General features: G+C 44.5%; 2 protein-coding genes across 2 annotated transcripts in view; both read right to left on the bottom strand.

Moving 5' to 3' along the window:
* The window catches only part of LOC120221571 (zinc finger protein 543-like), a 45850-nt gene extending 33164 nt beyond the window's left edge, over positions 1–12686 (bottom strand). The window contains exon 1 of the mRNA XM_039219044.1: positions 12635–12686. The gene's annotated coding sequence lies outside the window, so the exon portion shown is untranslated. The remainder of the gene's footprint in view (positions 1–12634) is intronic.
* LOC120221572 (zinc finger protein 805-like) lies at positions 1970–18075 on the bottom strand. Its single transcript, XM_039219048.1, has 4 exons — positions 17814–18075; positions 16005–16131; positions 12635–12730; positions 1970–4309 (listed from the first exon to the last, which is right to left on the bottom strand). The coding sequence occupies exons 1-4, from the start codon at positions 17841–17843 to the stop codon at positions 2694–2696; spliced, it is 1869 nt and encodes a 622-aa protein (XP_039074979.1). The 5' UTR covers positions 17844–18075; the 3' UTR covers positions 1970–2693.
* Between the last annotated feature and the right edge of the window lie 1288 nt (positions 18076–19363).

The following is a 19363-nucleotide window of genomic DNA, read 5'->3' as shown; positions in this document are numbered from 1 at the left end:
AATGTATTGAAACTTGTGAGGAAAGTGCTGTGAAGGAAATTTATAGCATGTAAGGCTTACATTAGAAAAGTAAAAAATCTCAAATCAGTAATCAAAGCATCCGTCTTAAGAAACTACAGAGGAAAATACCACCAAAGCAGGTAGAAGAACAGATATAATAAAGATCGATACAGAGATACCAGTGAAATTAGGAACAAAAAGATAACAGAGGAGAAACAGTGGTATAAAGTGCTGCTTCTTTAAAAAGATAAAAAAATTGATAAACATCTCAGAAGATTAACAAAAATAAAAAGAACCGACACATTTCCAACATCAGGAATATAACAAGAGATATAGGTACAGATTCTTCCATCATAAACAATATAAAAAAGGAATACTTGAAACAAAAAAGAAAATTTAGATGCAATGGAACAATTCCTAGAAAAGGACAACTACAAAAATTCATCTAATATGAAATAGATACTCTGAACAATTCTATACATATTAAATAAAATAAATACATAATTAAAAAGCATCCAAAAGAAAAATCTCCAGGCATAAATTGTTCACTGGAGAATGCTACCACACATTAAAAGAACAAATAAAACCAATTCTATGCACTATTTTCCACATAACAAAGAACACTCCCAATACATACTGGGAGGCCACCATCACCTAGACCCAAAACCAATGACAGTACCAAACAAAGACAAAAAACAAACAAACAAACATGAACAAAAGGAAGAAAACTACGTATCATTATCACTCACGAAATTAGAGAAAAATTTTCTCAACATACTAGCATATTGAATACTGGAATACAATATACAAAAATAATTATATAATCAAGTAGGGTTTACTTCAAGAATACAAAGCTGGTTCAACATTCAAAACTCAAATCAATGTAATACATCATATCAACTAGCTGGAGAAGAAAAAAATATGATTCTATCAATTGGCAAAGAAAAAGCACATGGCAAAATTCAACACTCAATCACAATAACAAAAAAAAAAAAACACAGCAAGTTAGGAATATGGGAAAATTTCTAAACTCGATTAAGAAATTTCTATGATCAAAAAAAAAAAAAAAAGAAATTTCTATGATCATACCTGACAAAAAACTTAATGTTCCATCCCTAATATCAGAAACCAGACAAGGATAGCTTTTCTTACTACTACATTCAACATCGTATTGGAAATCCTAGCTAGTCCATGAAAAGAAAATAGGTATACAGGTGGTAAGGAAGAAATAAAACTACCTCCATTTTCAGATGGTATTTCTATATTAAAAACACCCAAGCATTCTATCAAAACAAATAAATGCCTACAGTTCAGAAAGATTGTAGAATACCAAAATGACATTGAAAAATTAATTACATTTCTGTATACTACAAAAACTTGTGTGGAAACTGAAAGTTTAAAATCAATCTATTTATCATAAAAAAAAAAAGACCACCTAAATATAAACTTTATAAAAATCATTCAGAACCTATTATTGAAATTTATAAAACAGTGATGAAATGACAAGCAATACTTAAATAAATGTAGACATACCACATTCATGACCTGGAAGACACAACACCATAAAGAAGACAATTCTTTAACTAACCTGACAATTTAACTCAATTTCTATTGAAATTTGATACTTTTTTCCCCATAAAAACAGACAAGCTTCTCTAAATCTTTATGTGGAAATTCAGAGTAATGAGAGTGCTAAATCGGTTTTAAATAAGAAGAAAAAGGGGCGCCTGGGTGGCTTAGTCGGTTAAGCGTCCGACTTTCGCTTAGGTCATGATCTCGCGGTTCGTGGGTTCGAGCCCCGCGTCGGGCTCTGTGCTGACTGCCAGCTCAGAGCCTGGAGCCTGTTTCAGATTCTGTGTCTCCCTCTCTCTCTGACCCTCCCCTGCTCACGCTGTCTCTCTCTCTCTCTCCTAGAAATAAATAAAACATTAAAAAAAAAAATTAAAAAAAAAAAAAAAAGAAGAAAAAAAGTAATCATTTTATGCAACTAAAATATTTACCACCTAATTATAGCAATCAAGTGAACCAATAGTACAGGACCAAGAAAATGTCTGTGTATCAGCTCCTTAAAGCCACATGAAGAAAACATTTTTTTTTTTTTTAATCAAAGCCTTCAACAGTCTTAACAGGTGCAATAAGATGTGCCCATTCATATGTGTATTCTCATCTCAAGTATAAAGGTGTTTGATGGCTTTAGCCATTACATTTCTCACAAAAATTAAGCTCCTTGAGAACAGAGACAATGTTTTAGAACAGAGAAGACATTCATGAGTTTCTGAACCTGCCCTCAACTGTCTACCTCTCTTGATGTTGGAGAGCAATGAATGTATATACAGGACAGATAAAAAGTCTAGGTCCTTTATACCTCTAACAAAAGCCTCCTACTGCCAAGTAAACTAAGGAATCCATGACAAAGTGCCAAAGGCCTGGCAAGGAAGTCGGAAGGAAGCTGTGTTTGCAGTTCATTGTCTGTTCTAAGTCTATCCTTAAAAAACAAAAAAGAAAAAAAATTCCTGAGATAACACTGCAGTGTAAATTAAGGAAAAAGACACAACTGAAGGTTTTCCTACATGCACATAACCACTGGGTCTCTCCCTGGATGAGTTCTCAGATGAAGAATAAGGCTCTGGGCTGGAAGAATTTCCAGTATGACTCCTTAGAAGACAAAGGATATCCTGCAACAGAAGGACATCTCACAGGGAAGAAAACTGAGGGGTTTCTCTTTGGTATGAACCATCAGATTCTGGGTAAGAGGTTTCCTCAGTGGCTACATTCAAAAAGTCTTTCCCCAATAGGAGCTCTTGGAGGTTGACGGAGGACTGCCCACTCTTGAAGGGTCTCCCCACTTCTGTGGCGCCGACGCTGACGGGGTGTCTCCCAGTATGAATCCTCTGATGCTGAGTGAGGGAGGAGCTGCGACTGAAGGCCTTTCCGCACTCAGTGCACTCATAGGGCTTCTCCCCGGTGTGGATGATGGAGTGTCGAATAAGGTTTGTGCTCCAGCAGAAGGTTTTCCCACACTCGACACACTCATAGGGCTTTTCTCCACTGTGAATCCGCTGGTGCCTTGTGAGCCCCGAGCGGCGGTTGAAGGCCTTCCCGCACTCCATGCACTCGTAGGGCTTCTCCCCGGTGTGGATGCTGAAGTGACGGATGAGGTCTGCACGATTGCTGAAGGCTTTCCCACATTCTTTGCACTCAAAAGGCTTTTCTCCGGTGTGGGCCCTTTTGTGCAAGATGAAAGTGGAGCAGTGGGTGAAGGCCTTTCCACACTCGGTGCACACATAGGGCTTCTCCCCGGTGTGGATCCTCTGGTGCCGCTTGAGGTAGGACCTGTGGTTGAAGGCCTTCCCGCACTCCAGGCACTCGAAGGGCTTCTCCCCCGTGTGGATGACGTAGTGGTGGATGAGGGCCGCGCTCTCGCAGAAGGCCTTCCCGCACTCGCTGCACTCGTAGGGCTTCTCCCCCGTGTGAGTCTGCTGGTGCCACATGAGGTAGGACCTGTGTTTGAAGACCTTGCCACACTCGAAGCACTCATAGGGGTTCTCACCACTGTGGATTATGTAGTGACGAATGAAACCTGGCCTATCTCGGAAGGCTTTTCCACATTCTTTGCACACAAAGGGTTTCTCTCCAGTGTGGCTCCTGTTATGCAAGACAAAAGTAGAGCGGTGGGTGAAAGCCTTTCCACACTCGTTGCACTTATAAGGTTTCTCTCCACTATGAATCCGCTGGTGCTGGGTAAGGTGTGACTTGCGGTTGAAGGCCTTCCCGCACTCCATGCACTTGTAGGGCTTCTCCCCCGTGTGCACCATGTGGTGCTGGAGGAGATAAGTGCTTTTACTAAAGGTTTTCCCGCACTCTGTGCATTCATAGGGTTTCACTCCAGAGTGAATCCTCTCATGTCGAGCAAGGAGGCGTTTCTTGTTAAAAATTTTCCCACATTCCTTGCATTTAAAGATATTTTCTTCTTCTCGAATCGTGGGATCTTTACCTGATCCACATGTGTCATGGTCATGGACAACAACTCGCAGAGGGACTGACTTCTGTACAATCTTTGAACACTCATTATCAGCCGTCCCTATGTTGCCATGTTCAGAGCTTGATTTCCCATGGACCTTCTCTTTCTGGGGATCTAGCTCTGGTCTCAAATGTCCTTGCATTTCCAATGACCCATTCTGATCCTTGGTTTGGCCATTCTGGGAGTCTCCTACAACTCCTTGTATTGCTTGTTCCTGGAGGGGGTCTCCCTCAGACAGGGCTGGCTCACCAATGGCAGATACTATGGTCTTGGGTTTTCCTTTGTCACCTGAAATAAATCCAATACACAAACAGGTCTGTTGGTAATGCCAACACAGGAGAAAAATGAGCATTTCGGTGAGATGAACAACAAAAGAAATGAAGATGAAAACAGTGTTTCTGTGTCTTGATATCTCTGAATCCCAAGATAACAATTCCTTTCCTGATCCTAGGGCTGTTGATGCCATGGAAGGGAGACCCAGGGAAGTGGTTGGATTAGAAGACAAAGTGCTGGAGGGGAAACACTATCAGTTCCAGATTGGATAATTATACAAATGGATAACTCATTTGGGACCCCAGACTGTTCATGCTTAAGCGATGACTCAGGGCAATGGTTCACCACACTAGAAAGTGATGTGATGTGACGTGACGTGACGTGATGTGACGTGACGTGATGAGAGGGTTTACATTTTGGGCTATAAAATAGGAACTAGCCCTCTGGAAAGAGATGGGGAGGGGCAGGAGTCAGGCAGGAAATGATCTAATCAACTGTGCTTATGTAATGGCAGTGAATAAAACTCTGAACCCTCAAGCCAAGTGAAATACCTAAGGTGCCAATACTTCATACATGTATTGCCATACATCAATGCCATATAACAAGTCCCAGGGGACATGGTAGTCCATCTTTGGAACCCCTCCCAAAACTGGTCCTAAAAAACACCTGATGCGTATGTACTGGATGTGATTTACAACAACTAAGTTAAGCTCCAAGAGCTAAAGTAAGATATGGAGAAAGTCAAGAAAACTATATATAAACAAAATGGAGGTATCAGCAAAGAGCAAGAAACCTAAATAGAAACCAAAGAGTACAGTAACTCGTTGTCATGAGATCAAGTACTGCGCTGGGCTCCGCACTGAGTGTGAAGCCTGCTTCTCATTCTCCTTCTCTCCCCCTGCCCCTTCCCTGCTCTCTCTCTCAAAAGAAATAAATGAGCTTAAAAAAAAAAAAAAAAAAAAAAAGGATCCTCCTTTAAAAGTGACAGGAGAAATTAAGTCATTCCCATATGTAAAACCTGAAGAAGTCTGTTATCACTACATCTGCCCTGCAAGAAATTCTCAAGGAAATCCTGCAGGGCGAAATGAAAGGACACTAGACAGCAATTCAAAGCCATATTAAAAAATAAAGATCTCAGGGCGCCTGAGCGGCTCAGTCAGTTACGTGTCCGACTTCAGCTCAGGTCACGATCTCATGGTTTGTGGATTCAAGCCCTGCATCGGGTTTTGTGCTGACAGCTCAAAAACAGCCTGGAGGCTGTTTCAGTCTGTGACTCCCTCTCTCTCTCTGACCCTCTCCTGCTCACGCTGTCTCTCCCTCTCCTAGAAATAAAACAACAAAAAAAAAATCTATAAAAAAAAAAAGCTACTACTATTTTATTTTTTTTAATATTATTTATTTATTTATTTCTAGGAGAGAGAGAGAGACAGCGTGAGCAGGGGAGGGTCAGAGAGAGAGGGAGATACAGACTCTGAAATTGGCTCCAGGCTCTGAGCTGGCAGTCAGCACAGAGCCTGATGCGGGGCTCGAACCCACGAACCACGAGATCACGACCTAAGCGAAAGTCGGACGCTTAACTGACTAAGTCACCCAGGCGCCCCAAGCTACTACTATTTTAACAAAGGTTTACAACTATACTTTTGTTTTTTACATAATTTAGGAGACTATTTTAAAAAATATATTAATTAAAAGGTAGTGTTACTGTAACTTTAGTTTATAACTTCACATTATAACTCCACATTTAGTTTCCTACATAATTCAAGAGACTAATGTGTTTAAAAGAGTTATTAAATTTGGGGACATACAATATATAAAGATGTTATTTTGTGACATGACCAACTAAAAGAGATGAGAACTGTAAAGGAGAATTTTTTCTCCTGATATAAAATCAAATTAGTGTTATGAATTTAAGATATTAAATGCAATCCCCATGGGAACCACAAAAAAATCATCTACGGATAATATACACAAAAGGAAATGAGAAAGGAATTTAAACATTTCACTACAGAAAGTCAACTAACCACAAGAGAAGACAGTAATGCAGGAAATGAGGAACAAAAAATCTACAATGTATACAAAAAGCCAATATCAAAATGACAGAAGTCTCTCTGCATCAGTAATTACCTTTAATGTAAATGGATTAAACTCTCCAATTAAAAAACAAGGATTAGGGGTGTCTGGGTAGCTCAGTCGGTTATATTTCATATCAAAATATGGGGCGCCTGGGTGGCTCAGTCGGTTAAGCATCCGACTTCGGCTCAGGTCATGATCTCATGATTCGTGGGTTCGAGCCCCACATTGGGCTCTGTGCTGACAGCTAACTCAGAGCCTGGAGCCCGTTTTGGATTCTGTGTCTCCCTCTGTCTCTGACCCCCCCCCACTCATGCTGCCTCTCTCTCAGGAAAAAAAAAATTTTTTTTTAAATAAAAATATTTCATATCAGGGGCGCCTGCGTGGCTCAGTCGGTTAAGCGTCTGACTTTCGCTTAGGTCATGATCTCGCGGTTCATGGGTTCGAGCCCCGCGTCAGGCTCTGTGCTGACTGCCAGCTCAGAGCCTGGGGCCTGTTTCAGAGTCTGTGTCTCCCTCTCTCTCTGACCCCCCCCTGCTCGCGCTCTCTCTCTCCTAGAAATAAATAAAAATATTAAAAAAAAATATATCAAAATATATGAAGCAAAAAGCAACACAATGAAGGAAGAAAGAGACAATCCTATGGGAATAGATGGAAACTTCAATATCCCATTCTCAATAATGGATAGCACAACCAGACAAACTAGTAGTAAGGAAGCAGAGGACTTAACATAATAAACTAACTGGACCTAACAGACACATACAGACTATTCTACCCAACAAAAATAGCATACACATTCTTCTAAAGTGTACCTGGAACATTTTCCAGGATAGACCATGTTTGGCCAAAAATTAAGTCTCAACATATTTAAAAAGATATGTAAACTATGATTCATTTCTAATGAAAATGAAATTTTAACATATCAAAACTTATGGCCTGCAATAAAAACAGCATTAACAAGGAAATTTATAGCTATAAATGCTTACAAATTGATAGCTTATAATGCTAAATAACAAAAGAAATCTCCAACCAAACTAACGCCAACTTAAGGATATAGGAAAAGAACAAACTGAAACCACAGCTAGGGGAAGGAAGGGAATAATAAAGTTTAAACCGAATTGATATAGAGAATAGGAAAATAGAGAAAATCAATGAAACAAAAAGTTGGTTCTTTGAAAACATCAACAAAACTGGCAAACGTTTGGCTATGGAACTAAAAAGAAAAAAAAGAAAAGATTCAAAGCACTAAATTAGAAATAGAAGTGGGGACATTACTATCAATTATGCAAAATTTTTTTAAAAAGTTTTAAATTTTTTAGCTTATTTTTGGGAGAGAGAGAAAGCGCAGCGAACACAGAAGGGGCAGAGAGAGGAGACACAATCTGAAGCAGGTTCCAGGCTCTGAGCTGTCAGCACAGACCCCAATGTGGGGCTTGAACCTGTAAACTTTGAGATCACGACCTGAGCCAAAGTCGGATGCTTCACTGACTGAGCCACCCAGGCACCCCTGCAGAAATATTTTTTTTTTTTAATATTTTTATTTATTTCTAGGAGAGAGAGAGAGACAGCAGGAGCAAGGGAGGGTCAGAGAGAGAGAGGAAGTCACAGACCGAAACAGGCTCCAGGCTCTGAGCTGGCAGTCAGCACAGAGCCCGACGCGGGGCTCGAACCCATGAACCGTGAGATCATGACCTAAGCGAAAGTCGGACGCTTAACCGACTAAGCCACCCAGGCGCCCCATATTTTTTAAAAAGAGTATAAGACAGTACTATGAACAACTGTACACCAACAAATTGTATAACCTATATGAAATGGACAAGTTCCCAGAAACACAAAAGCCATGAAGACTAAATTAGGGAGAAACATAAAATCTGAATAAACCTATAACTAGTAAGGAGATTGAATTAGTAGCAAAATATCTACCAACAAAGAAAAACCCTGGCCCTGATGGCTACACTGATGAATTCTACCAAACATTTTACAAGAATGAATACCAATCCTCAAACCCTTACAAATTATTAAAGATGAAACATTTCTTAATTCATTAAGGCCATTAGTACCCTGACACCAAAGCCAAAGACATTACAAGAAAACTACAAATCAATATCCCTTATAAACAATGATGCAAAAAAAATCCCAACAAAATATCAGCAAACTCTGCAGTATATTAAGAGGATTGCAAACCATGACCAAGTGGGGTTTATTCCCGTAATGCAAGAGCAATTTGACATATGAAAACTGATAAATGTTAATACACCACATTAAACAGAATGAAGGGAAAAGCTCACACAATCATCTCAATTAACGCCGAAAAGCCTTTGACAAATTCAACATCCTTTCATGATAAAAACAATCAACAAACTAGGAATACAAGGAAACTTTCTCAATACAGTGAAGGTCATATATGAAACACTCATAGCAAACATGATATAGAATGGTGAGACGGAAAGCTTTTCCTCTAAGACCAGGAACAGGGCAAGGATATATGCTATCACCACTTCTATTCAACATAACACTGGAAGTTCTAGGCAGAGGAATTAGTCAAGAAAGAAATAAAAGGCATCAAAAATGGAAAGGAAAAAGTAAAATTATCTTTGTTTGCAGATAATATGATCTTATATGTAGAAAACTCTTTAAGACGCCATACCAAGTAACTGTTGGACTGAGTTCACCAAAGCAGCAGGATACAAAGTCAACACAGGAAAATCAGTTGCATTTTTATATACTAATAATAAATAATATGAAAATAAAATTACAAAGAAAGTCCACTTACAACCGCATCAAAAAGAATGAAATACTTAGTGGTTAGCCTAAACAACAAGGTAAAAGACATACAATGAAAACTACAAAATGTTGCTAAGAAAAATTAAAAATGTAAATAAATGGAAACACATACCATAGTCTTGGACTGGAAGTCTTAATATTCTTAAGATATGGATATAAGTGTCCAACTTGGCTCAGGTCACAATCCTACAGTCCAAAGGTTCGAGCCCCGCTTTGGTTTCTGTGCTGACAACTCAGAGCCTGGAACCTGCCTCAGATTCTGTGTCTCCCTCTCTCTCTCTCTGCCCCTCCCCCATCCTCTCTCTCTGTCTCTCTCAAAAATAAGCATTAAAAAAATTAAGAAAAGAAGATATTGACATAAGCCAAAGTGATCTAGAGATTCAATGCAATCTCTATCAAAATCCTAGACATTTTTTGCAGAAATAGAAAAATCCATCATAACATCTATATGGTATCAGAATGGACCCTAAATAGCTGAAACAATCTTGAAAAAGAACAAACCTGGAGGAGTCAAAATTTCTGATTTCAAAACTTACTACAAAACTACAGTGATCAAAACAGTATGGTACTGGCATGAACAGATCCAGACCACGGGAACAGAATCAAGACCCCAGTAATGAACTCTAGTATCTATCATCAAATCATTTTTGACAAGGGTGCCAAACCATTCAGTGGAGAAAAACACAGCGTTTACAACAAATGGTGCTGGGAAAACTAAGTATCTACATGCAAAAGAATGAAATTGAACCCTTATCTAACATCATATACAAAAACTTACTCAAAATGGATCAAAGACTTAAATGTGAGACCTACAACTATAAAATTCTTAGAGAACATAGATCAAAACCTCCACGGCACCGAATTTGGCAATGACTTCTTAGATGAGACACCAAAGGTATAAACAACATGAATAAACAAATTTGAGTTCATAAAAATTAAGAAACTGTGCATCAAGATACTATCAACAGAGAAAGAAGATACCCCAAAGAATGAGATAACATATTTGCACATCATATATCTGATAAGGGATCAATATCCAGAATATACAGAGAACTTAAACTCAACAACAAAAAATCCCAATGGCAGAAATGGGCAAAGGACTTGCATTGACATTTTCCCAAAGAAGATGCACACACTGTCAATAAGCATAAAAGATGTTCGACATCACAAATCATTAGAGAAATGCAAATCAAAACTACAATAAGTTATCATCTCAGATCCATTAGGATGGTTCTCAAAAAATCAGAAAATAACAAATACCGGAGGATGTAGAGCAATGGGAACTCTTGCGCACTGTTGGTGGAAATGTAAAATAAGATAATTTCTGTGGAAACAGTATGGTAGCTCCTCAAAAAGTTAAAAATGGAATTATGAGACAATCTAGCAATTTCGTCTCTTGACAGATGCCAAAAGAAATAAAATCAGTTTCTCAAAGATATTTGTACACCCATGTTCACAGAATTATTCACACAGCGAAAATATGGAAGCCACTCAAGTGTCCAATGAGTGATAAATGGATAAGCGAAGTGTAGGGTGTGGAATACCACCGAGCCTTAAAAAGGAAGGAAGACACATGCTACAATGTGAATGAAACTTGAGGACATTATGCTAAGTGAAATAAACCAGTCATAAACACACACATACAAATACTGCATCGATCCACTAATATGAAGTACTTAACAGCAGTCAAAATCACAGACAAAAAGTAAAATTGTGGGACCAGGGGCCAGGGCAGAGAGACTGGGGGTGGTTACTGTGTAATGGGGAAAGTCTTTCCAGTTTATACGAGGAGGAGCTGTGGAGACAGATGGTGGTGACAGCTCAACTTTATATTTAAAAATGGATAAAATGCTGGGGTGCCTGGGTGGCTCAGTCAGTTGAGTGTCCTACTTCGGCTCAGGTCATGATCTCACGGACTGTGAGTTCGAGCCCCTTGTCAGGTTGTGTGCTGAACGCTTGCTTGGAACCTGGGGCCTGCTTGGGATCCTGTCTCTCTCTGTCTGCCCCTACCCCGTTCACGCTATCTCATTCTGTCTCTCAAAATTAAATAAATATAAAAAAATGGATAAAATGTTAAGTTTTATGCTATGGATATTTTACTACCAAAAAAAAAAAGAGAATATAACAAGGAATATATAAAGAATCCCTACAAATCAAAAAGAAAATGCAAACAAGTTCATAGAAAAATAGGTATTTATCATGAAAGAACATTTCAAAAAAAAATAGGGTTGACCAATAATCCCACGATCAGGTGCTAAAGCTCCTCCTCGATGAAGGGGGAAAAATCGACTACAGGAGATACACTTTTGCATTCATTTTTGAGTGTCAAAAACTGAGGAGCCTTAGAGAATCAGGTACTGGGCAAAGTATGGGTGGCAGAAGCCTCCACCCTTGCCCACTGTAAGTGTAAATTGGCACGTGCCCTTTAGAACACAGTGGCAATTATCCAGTAAAAACCTGGATGTCTGCATAGCCCACAATCCATCAACCTCACTCCAAGAAACGTCAAAGATGCGTAACCACGTGCAAGATGACCGCTACAGGACCACCGGGCAGCGCCGCACGTGAGAAGCGAACACGTGACGGGGCGGAGAGCAGACGGATGCCACCGGAGCCAGGAACGTTACTGACCTTCTTCAACCGTAAAGGCCCTGAGCAGATTTTACGTTGAGTAGAGAAAGGTTGAAGTTACATTATGCAACAAACAGAAAATGGAGGAGGAAGAAATTTCCCTGAAAAGGTGCTCTACACTCCAGTTCAGGAAGTGGCCCCCGGTCAAGGGCAAGACCTCATCCGCTACACGGACGCGGAAGCTGCAGACACAGGAGAGCCCATGAGAGTGTGGAAGGGTCGAGGCTCAAGCTGGGGGGGGGGGAGGGGGGAGGGGCGCGGAGGTGCACTTCACTTTCCACGTGAGGACCTGCAGACACGCCGCAGTCACACGCTGGGGACACGTCCGAGGCTGGGGAAGTGCTGACCGTCAGGAGCAGAGTCTGAGCCCCTGGGGAAGCTCAGACGGACCCCGGCGCCGGGACTAGGGGCACCCCGCACACAGAGAGAGCGGTGGGGAGGCCGGCAGCCCCCAGAGGGGAGATGATCAGAGCGAGCACGGAGCGTGGGGGCGGGTCTGACGGAGGGGGTGCACGTGACCGAGAGGAGGCGCGGGGGCCCTAAGCTGCACAGGACCTGGGGACGGCGGGCGGGACGGAGGCACTGAGGGCGGGGGACGCGTGAGCGGCTCTCTGCGGCTGTGTCCCGTCTCCAACCTGGTGGGGCCGCAGGACCGGTCACCGAAACTTGGCAGGTGGAAGGAGGGAGTGACATCACGGGTCCCTCTCTGGGCGCGCGGACTCTAGGTCAAAGGGTTCCCCGGCTTCCAAACCACCAGAGGCCAGAACGAGACGCTTCCCGGGGGTCCAGGGCCCGCGGTCCCCTCCCGGCCTGGAGCCTGCAGGGTCTCCCACCTGCCCGCATCCTGGCTCCTACCTGGATAGGTGCTCCGGGACGGGTCTCTCTTCGCCGTCCACAGCTGCTGCCCGCGCTCCAGCTGGCAGATCAGCTCCGGTCGAGGAACAGGACACCCTGTTCACGGAGAAAGAAAGACGATGCTGGGGTTTCAGTGAAGAGAAATAAACCCCTTAATCTAGTCTGTAAAGAAGACCTTAGAATAAAGCTGCTACCATTCATACAAAATGCTAATATTCAAACCCAGAAACCAAAGGCAGGCCATACTGCCAGGAAGATTTCTTTCCCTCACAGAAAGTCAAAAACTAATATATAGAGTTCAATCATAAATGTCATAATACAAATATAAGGTGTAATGATAAATAAATATAATCATAAAGGCTGTGTCAGCACCTTAAATGCATTATGTCATTTCAAAACTGAAATTTATGGAGTAAATAAAACAATTGACATATTTAAAATATTGACTTCTTCATTCAAAACTAAGTATCTGTCTTCAGTGATCTAGGTCTTTATCTAGATCATAAGCCAAGGTTTGTATTGTTCTTCCTATAGGCCACAGACCAAATGAGTATTCTCAGGATTTCCTCACAGCTTCCTCAGCAAGTACCAATTGCAATGAGTACTACTTTGTAGATGAGGAAACTAACACTCAGGCAAATCATGTGATCTGCCAAAGTACACAGACCTGGTGAATGGCTGGGCCAAAACAGACACCCAGGTCCAGTCATATCCGCTCTCTGTGCCGTTTATCACAAAGCTACACAACACCGTTCCGGCGGTGTCGAGTCCCAGGATGAGGAGGATGATGATCACGATGAGAGAGAGACACTGGTGGCAGTGGGGTGAAATGCTAACCTGCACACCATCTGCTCACACCAGGCATTGTTCTGAGCTCTGTTTGTAAGTTACCCATTCATCCTTGCTACAGTCCAGGGAAGTATATACATGAGTGTTAACCCCATGTTACCAATGAGCACACCCAGCTGCGGTAACTAGCCTTTTAAGGGGCAGAGCTAGGATTGAACACCACTGGTCTGGCTCTGGACCATTGTCTCTCAAGATGACACCAAGGAGGAAACAGCAACACCCTTGTGTGTGGCCAGTAGCACCAGACCAAGTGTGGGGTGGAGAGATCGGACGGGAGCATGAAGATTCGTCCTCAGAGAACAGGGGCCAAGGGAGGGACAGACTCAGCGACTCTAGACTTCAACATTTCACAAACTACTAAGAAATAGTAAAACTGAGAATCCTATGCAGTGATACCATCATATGTGCCTTTATAGAAACATCAAATATTATACACTGTCATCAACATTAAACATAAAAAGGAATTTTACTACAGAAAAGGACAAAAACAAAGAAACAGAGAACAGCTTCATAAAATGATGTATGTTCCAGACTGAACAAATTAAGCTGTATGAGGGACTCACTGCAGTGACTGAGACTTCCGGAGGACTGCGATGCCACGAGATTGTGTGGGTGGAGCAGAACAGTGCCTGGGACAGTGCTCAAAACACCTGAACAGGCTCTAATATGAGTCACTTCTCCTAAGAGTGACCCACTTTTTATTTTCCTTAGATTCCTTCAACACGGGAATCTGTATCACTCCAGTAAGTGGGACACTGGAGTCACTGGCCTTGAAGGCAGGTTGTCCTGAAGAGGCAGCAATGAAATCAAAACCATCTTCTTAATTCCCAGTAAGCTCATGCTGCCGACTTGGGGATGCGTGCTCACTCTGTTGAAAGCGGAAATTAGCATAAATTGCGGGTAAGGTGTTAAGGTTCAGCACTGAACCCAGATGTTTCCTCAACAATAATCAGGAGGCATTAATCATTTCATGAAATGTCAGGGTGTTGCTCAATGTCAGCTGATGAAGTGTCCATATGCCCTGTGACCACAGGTTTTCTCAAACTCTATACAATGAACATTCAGGTCAAGATACTGTTTTTTAGTTTATTCATTTTGAGAGAGAGAGCATGAGATTGGGAGGGGCAGAGAGGGAAAAGGAGAGGGAGAGAGAGTCCCAAGCAGGCTCCGCAAGGTCAGCAGAACCTGATGTGGGGGCTCAAACTCAAGAACTGTGAGATGATGACCTGAGCTGAAACCAATACGTGGCTGCTGAATCAACTGAGCCACCCAGGCGCCTCAGGTCAGACGCTTCTCTGTAGGGAAGACAGGGAGGAAACTGTCCTGTGCATCACAAGGACATCTGGCAGCTCTCCAGGTCTCCACCCACTAGGTGCCTCTCCCAGCCCCATCCCAGTGGTGACAACCAAAATGTCTACAAACACAGCCCGGTGTCCCCCGGGGGGAGCACACCATCCCCGGTTGAGACCGCTGGCCTAGAAGGCCATAACCGGGATGATGAGAGAAAGTGACAGGGATGGGGCAGGGGCCTCATGAGATCTGGTGCCAGGACACAGCTGGCGAGGAGGCGGGGGCCGTGCCCAGAAGGAAGACCTTACGAGGCTGAAATGCCCACGAACACTCACCGGGCAGACACAACAGCAAGTCGAGGCCCGAGGCAGGTGCGCGCCTGGGGAAACCTCTAGACGCCGTGCACAGCCCGAGCCCTGGATCCACAGCCCTCCTCTCCCTCGGATCGAACGGCCTCCTGCTGACTCACCTCAAGCAGAGAAACATCTAAGCTGGCGTTTCTCAGCCAGGGCACCCTGGATTCTACAGGCGGGATCATTCCTCTTGAGGGGCCTGTCCTGTCCATCGAAGGGTGTCTCCAGCATCTCCGGACTCTAACCGCCAGATGCCAGTTCCTCCCACACCCAAGGCGGGACAGCCCAGAGCGCCCGCAGACGTTGCCAATGGCTCCTGGGGGCAAAACTGGCAACCCCCGAGAAGGACTACTCGAGCTGCCTCTCCCGGCCCGCCAGACGCCCCCGGCCCTGCAAACAAGTGACAGCCACGAGGGCACGCGAACAGGGAAGCCCCTTCACCGGGATCACGTTGTTTAGAGCCCTACCTGTCTACCTGTCGGCGCTGAAGGCGAAGGCCTCCCGGGGGGCCTGACTCCCTCCCCTCCTGGAGAGCTTCCCATCACTCCCCGCCCTGCTGAGGACACCTGAGCCAGCCAGGCTCCTCCCCCCCCACCCCGCCCGTCAGCTCCCCCTCTGGAATGTGAAATAAGAACCTCAGACGGAGGCCAGTCTGTCCCGGACACTGGGGTGAGAGGGCCACAGAAGCTCGGGCTCAGGTGGCCGGCCATGCCTGCCTCAAGGACACCTCACACGGCCCCGCAGCAGAGAAAGGAAGAGAAACCATACAAACATGCAAAGATGCAGAGGTGAGGACTCTGGGGGCCACGCCTGCAGCCAGAAGGTCCTCTCACAACGAGGCGGCAGGTCTCCCCCACGGGAGAGTCGGGAGGACTTACCCAGAGACACCAGAAGTCCACAGTTTTCCAGCATCACCTCCTGGTACAGGGTCCTCTGGGCCGGGTCCAGCTGCCCCCACTCCTCCTGGGTAAAAGTCACGGCCACATCGTCGAAGGTCACTGATACCTGGATGTCAAACAGAGGTAGGAGCGTTGGCCTTGGGGAGCTGGATGGGATCAGAGCTCATCCCTACCTCCCTGATAAAGGCACAGAGTGATCAAGGCTCGGATCGCCAAGAACCTTCTGAGCGCCAAGCTCTGTGCTGGGCTCAAGGGGGAGTGGGCAATGCTGTGGAGGTAACAGAGCTGTGTAAGGAAGAAGCCTCCTCCATGGAAGCCACCGGAAGGTCACACAAGACGATGGAAGTGATGGGTGGACTGGGAGATGCAGACACCATGGGCTCTGGGACGTCAAAGGGATGAGTAAATAATAATATCAATAATGGTAACAAACGCAGTACCTGAGCCTCACTGGTACTGCTAGCTGTCTGCCCCATGCTGAGGGCTTCACATCTTGGTTAAAGGGACTGTATGCATCCAGTTCTTCTTCTTCTTCTTCTCTCTCTCTCTTTTTTTTAATGTTTATTTATTTGAGGGGAGAGGGACAAAGAGAGAAGGAGTGACTCCCAAGCTGGTTCCACGCTCAGCGAGGAGTCCAACACTGGGCTCAATTCCATGCCTGTGAGTTCACAGCTGGTATCAGGAGTCAGACGCTTTACCTACTGAGCCACCCAGGCACGCCTCCTTTTTTTTTTTTTTTTTTAAAGTCCCCAGTTCTTAACTCATCTTGTTTCCACAAGTGTGGTCTTCTGACTTAAAAACACTGCATACGGAGCTTGCGTTGTTAACATTACTTCCGTCACCATATTCTACACGGTCTCCTGAAATGTTCAACACATACAAGACCACATTTCTGCATGTGACTAAATTGGATCCACGAATTAAATATAAGTAACTCAACTACTACTCCACTCTCAAACGGGCAGTCCAACCACTGTAGATGTATGATTTAAACACTCCAACACACTGGCTTATGGTTTTTCATCTGCAACTCCAGTGCCCACGTCTCTGTGCTTTCTAGCTTTGTCCTCTCCATCAGGGTTCTTGCATTAATATTTCAATTAAACACCTGGAAATTCCTAATAAACTAATTGGTTGGTACGAAGGAACAAACCATGCATCCATGAATTATTACGCGGTTCTGGTGCTGGATAAACTCACATTGCCAGGAGCATTTTGGGCTGGTAGACAAGCACAGAAGTGTATAAACTACAGCGTCCACGTGGACTACAAGGTGATAAAGTGTAAATTATGAAAACTTTGACATGCAATCACATAACAACGTATATGATTGGTTAGGGGCGAATATATGGATTTTCTTGTGGTCTTAAGTCGGAAATGTAGAAAAAATTAGAGAGCGGTCACTTATTAATCAAATCCTGGCCATTTGGGGCCGACAGTTACAGAAGTCATTGTTCAGCTTCCTAGACTGTCACTAGAGCTAGTATTCTGGCTTAAGGCCAAGTGTGACTTGGAGAGGACCGGTTTCCCAGGTTGTTTACGGCAGACACGGGGCAGGTGGCTGCAAGTTCGGGTCAAAGTTCTACTTTTACGTACAGTCCGCCACTCGTCCATTTGCATATCCAGTCTTCCATGGCACAAGGCTGGAGATCGAGTGAGTGACAAGCCCTCTCCACTCGTCCTACACAACACAACTGCAAACAGAAATCAAGGTCTCCCTCCACTCGCAGCTGCCCGGGAGCCCTCTGCGCAGCACAGGCAGCAATGCCCAGAACATCGTCCACTCACCTGCTCAGGGTCCATCCACACCGCCGCCATCACGGGACCCCGGGGACAGAGCGGGGCCCGGAGAGGCGCCGACAGAGGCGGGTCCCGCAGGCTCGGCCGACCGCCACCCCTTCCCTGTCCTGGGAGGGGTGACCCCGGCTGACTTTCGCACTCCCGGGTCACCGCGAGGCTCACGGCTCGTTCAAATGCGCGGAGGCGAGTCGCAACGCGCTTTCTCCTCCTTTTGGAAGAGCTGCACTGGAAGCGGCCGCAGCACAGCGACCCCTCCCCACAGCTGGCGTGGACGGAATCGTCGCACACAAATGACGTTGCTTCCAGGAGGCCTGAAGTCCCGCCCCCATGTCAGCGGGCCGCAGGAAATTCTTCTTTCGCGTCACTCATTGGCCCCGTTACTGCCGCGGACGTCCGGTGCACAGCCTTCTGGGTAATGTAGTTTTTGCTCTAAAACGGAGCCCCAGAAGAACGCGTTCCGGTAAACGTGTTTACCTCGTGGTCAGGCCCAGATTCCCCGTCAGGCCTGCTTCTTCACCGTGAACACAACCCAGGTTGACTGAGGAGAAAAGGCGACGCCGTCCATCCCATGCGCCGGGAAGTCGAGGCTCCGGAGGCGGGGACGTCCGCCTGGGGGACGGAACACGTGCTACGCCGGGAAACCAGGCCTTCGGCTGGGCTCGCGACTTCCCCGTGCGCCTCACCTCTTCGAAATCCTCCTGGAGTGGAGCCCGGCACAAGAACGGTAGGAGGAGCGAGCGCCAGGACGCGGACGCCGTAAGTTCCCCCCACGACATTGCGCATGCGCACCTCTGGCCCCTACCGGGGTCTGGTGCAGCTCTACCTACACGTGCTTTGGGGCCTTGACGCCTGCTGATGAGCAAGGCTGGGGGACGTCGGGACTCCGCGGTCGGGTGAAGCTCCGGCATTTCGATCTGTGTCTGATCACCGGCCCAGGGGTCCTACGTGGATACGGAAATTCGGGAGTTGTTAGAAAACAGGGTAATCTCCAGGTTCAAGAAAAGCCTGAGAATAGATGGAAATGAAAGGGGTGGGGCGAACGCTGTACAACCTGGCGTTAATTAGGTGCGGACAAGAAACCAACAGTCGTGTTAAGAATCCTAACAATGTTTTTGGAATTCTATTATGTAAAGTCTCGCAAGTCACCATCAGTGACTTCTTTTGTTTTCTTCTCATGACTGTGAATGTGGGAGAATAAAATTTCGTTTCTAATGAGTTCAAACTACATATGGTTATGCAAATAAGAGTGTAGTGTGCAGAAAATGCCCTCAAAAGATTTAGTTTTATGGGATATTAGCCAGAAAAAAGAATAAAATCTTGCCATCTGCAACAATTCGATGGACGTAGAGATTATTATCCTAAGCAAAATAAGTCAGAGAAAGACAAATACTATGATTTAACTCATATGTGGAATTTAAGAAACAAAACAAATTATTATGGAGGCGGGTAAAGAAGAAAACCAAGAAACAGACTCTTAACTTTGAAGAACAAACTTATGGTTACCAGAGGAAAAGTGGGTGAGTTAAATATGAGATTAG

This window comes from Hyaena hyaena, unplaced genomic scaffold (assembly GCF_003009895.1).
Source record: "Hyaena hyaena isolate Hyena2069 unplaced genomic scaffold, ASM300989v1 scaffold_787, whole genome shotgun sequence".
NCBI classification, from domain to species: Eukaryota; Metazoa; Chordata; class Mammalia; order Carnivora; family Hyaenidae; genus Hyaena; species Hyaena hyaena.
The sequence above is the reverse complement of the archived record's forward strand: the minus strand, read 5'-3'. Positions and strand labels throughout refer to the sequence as shown.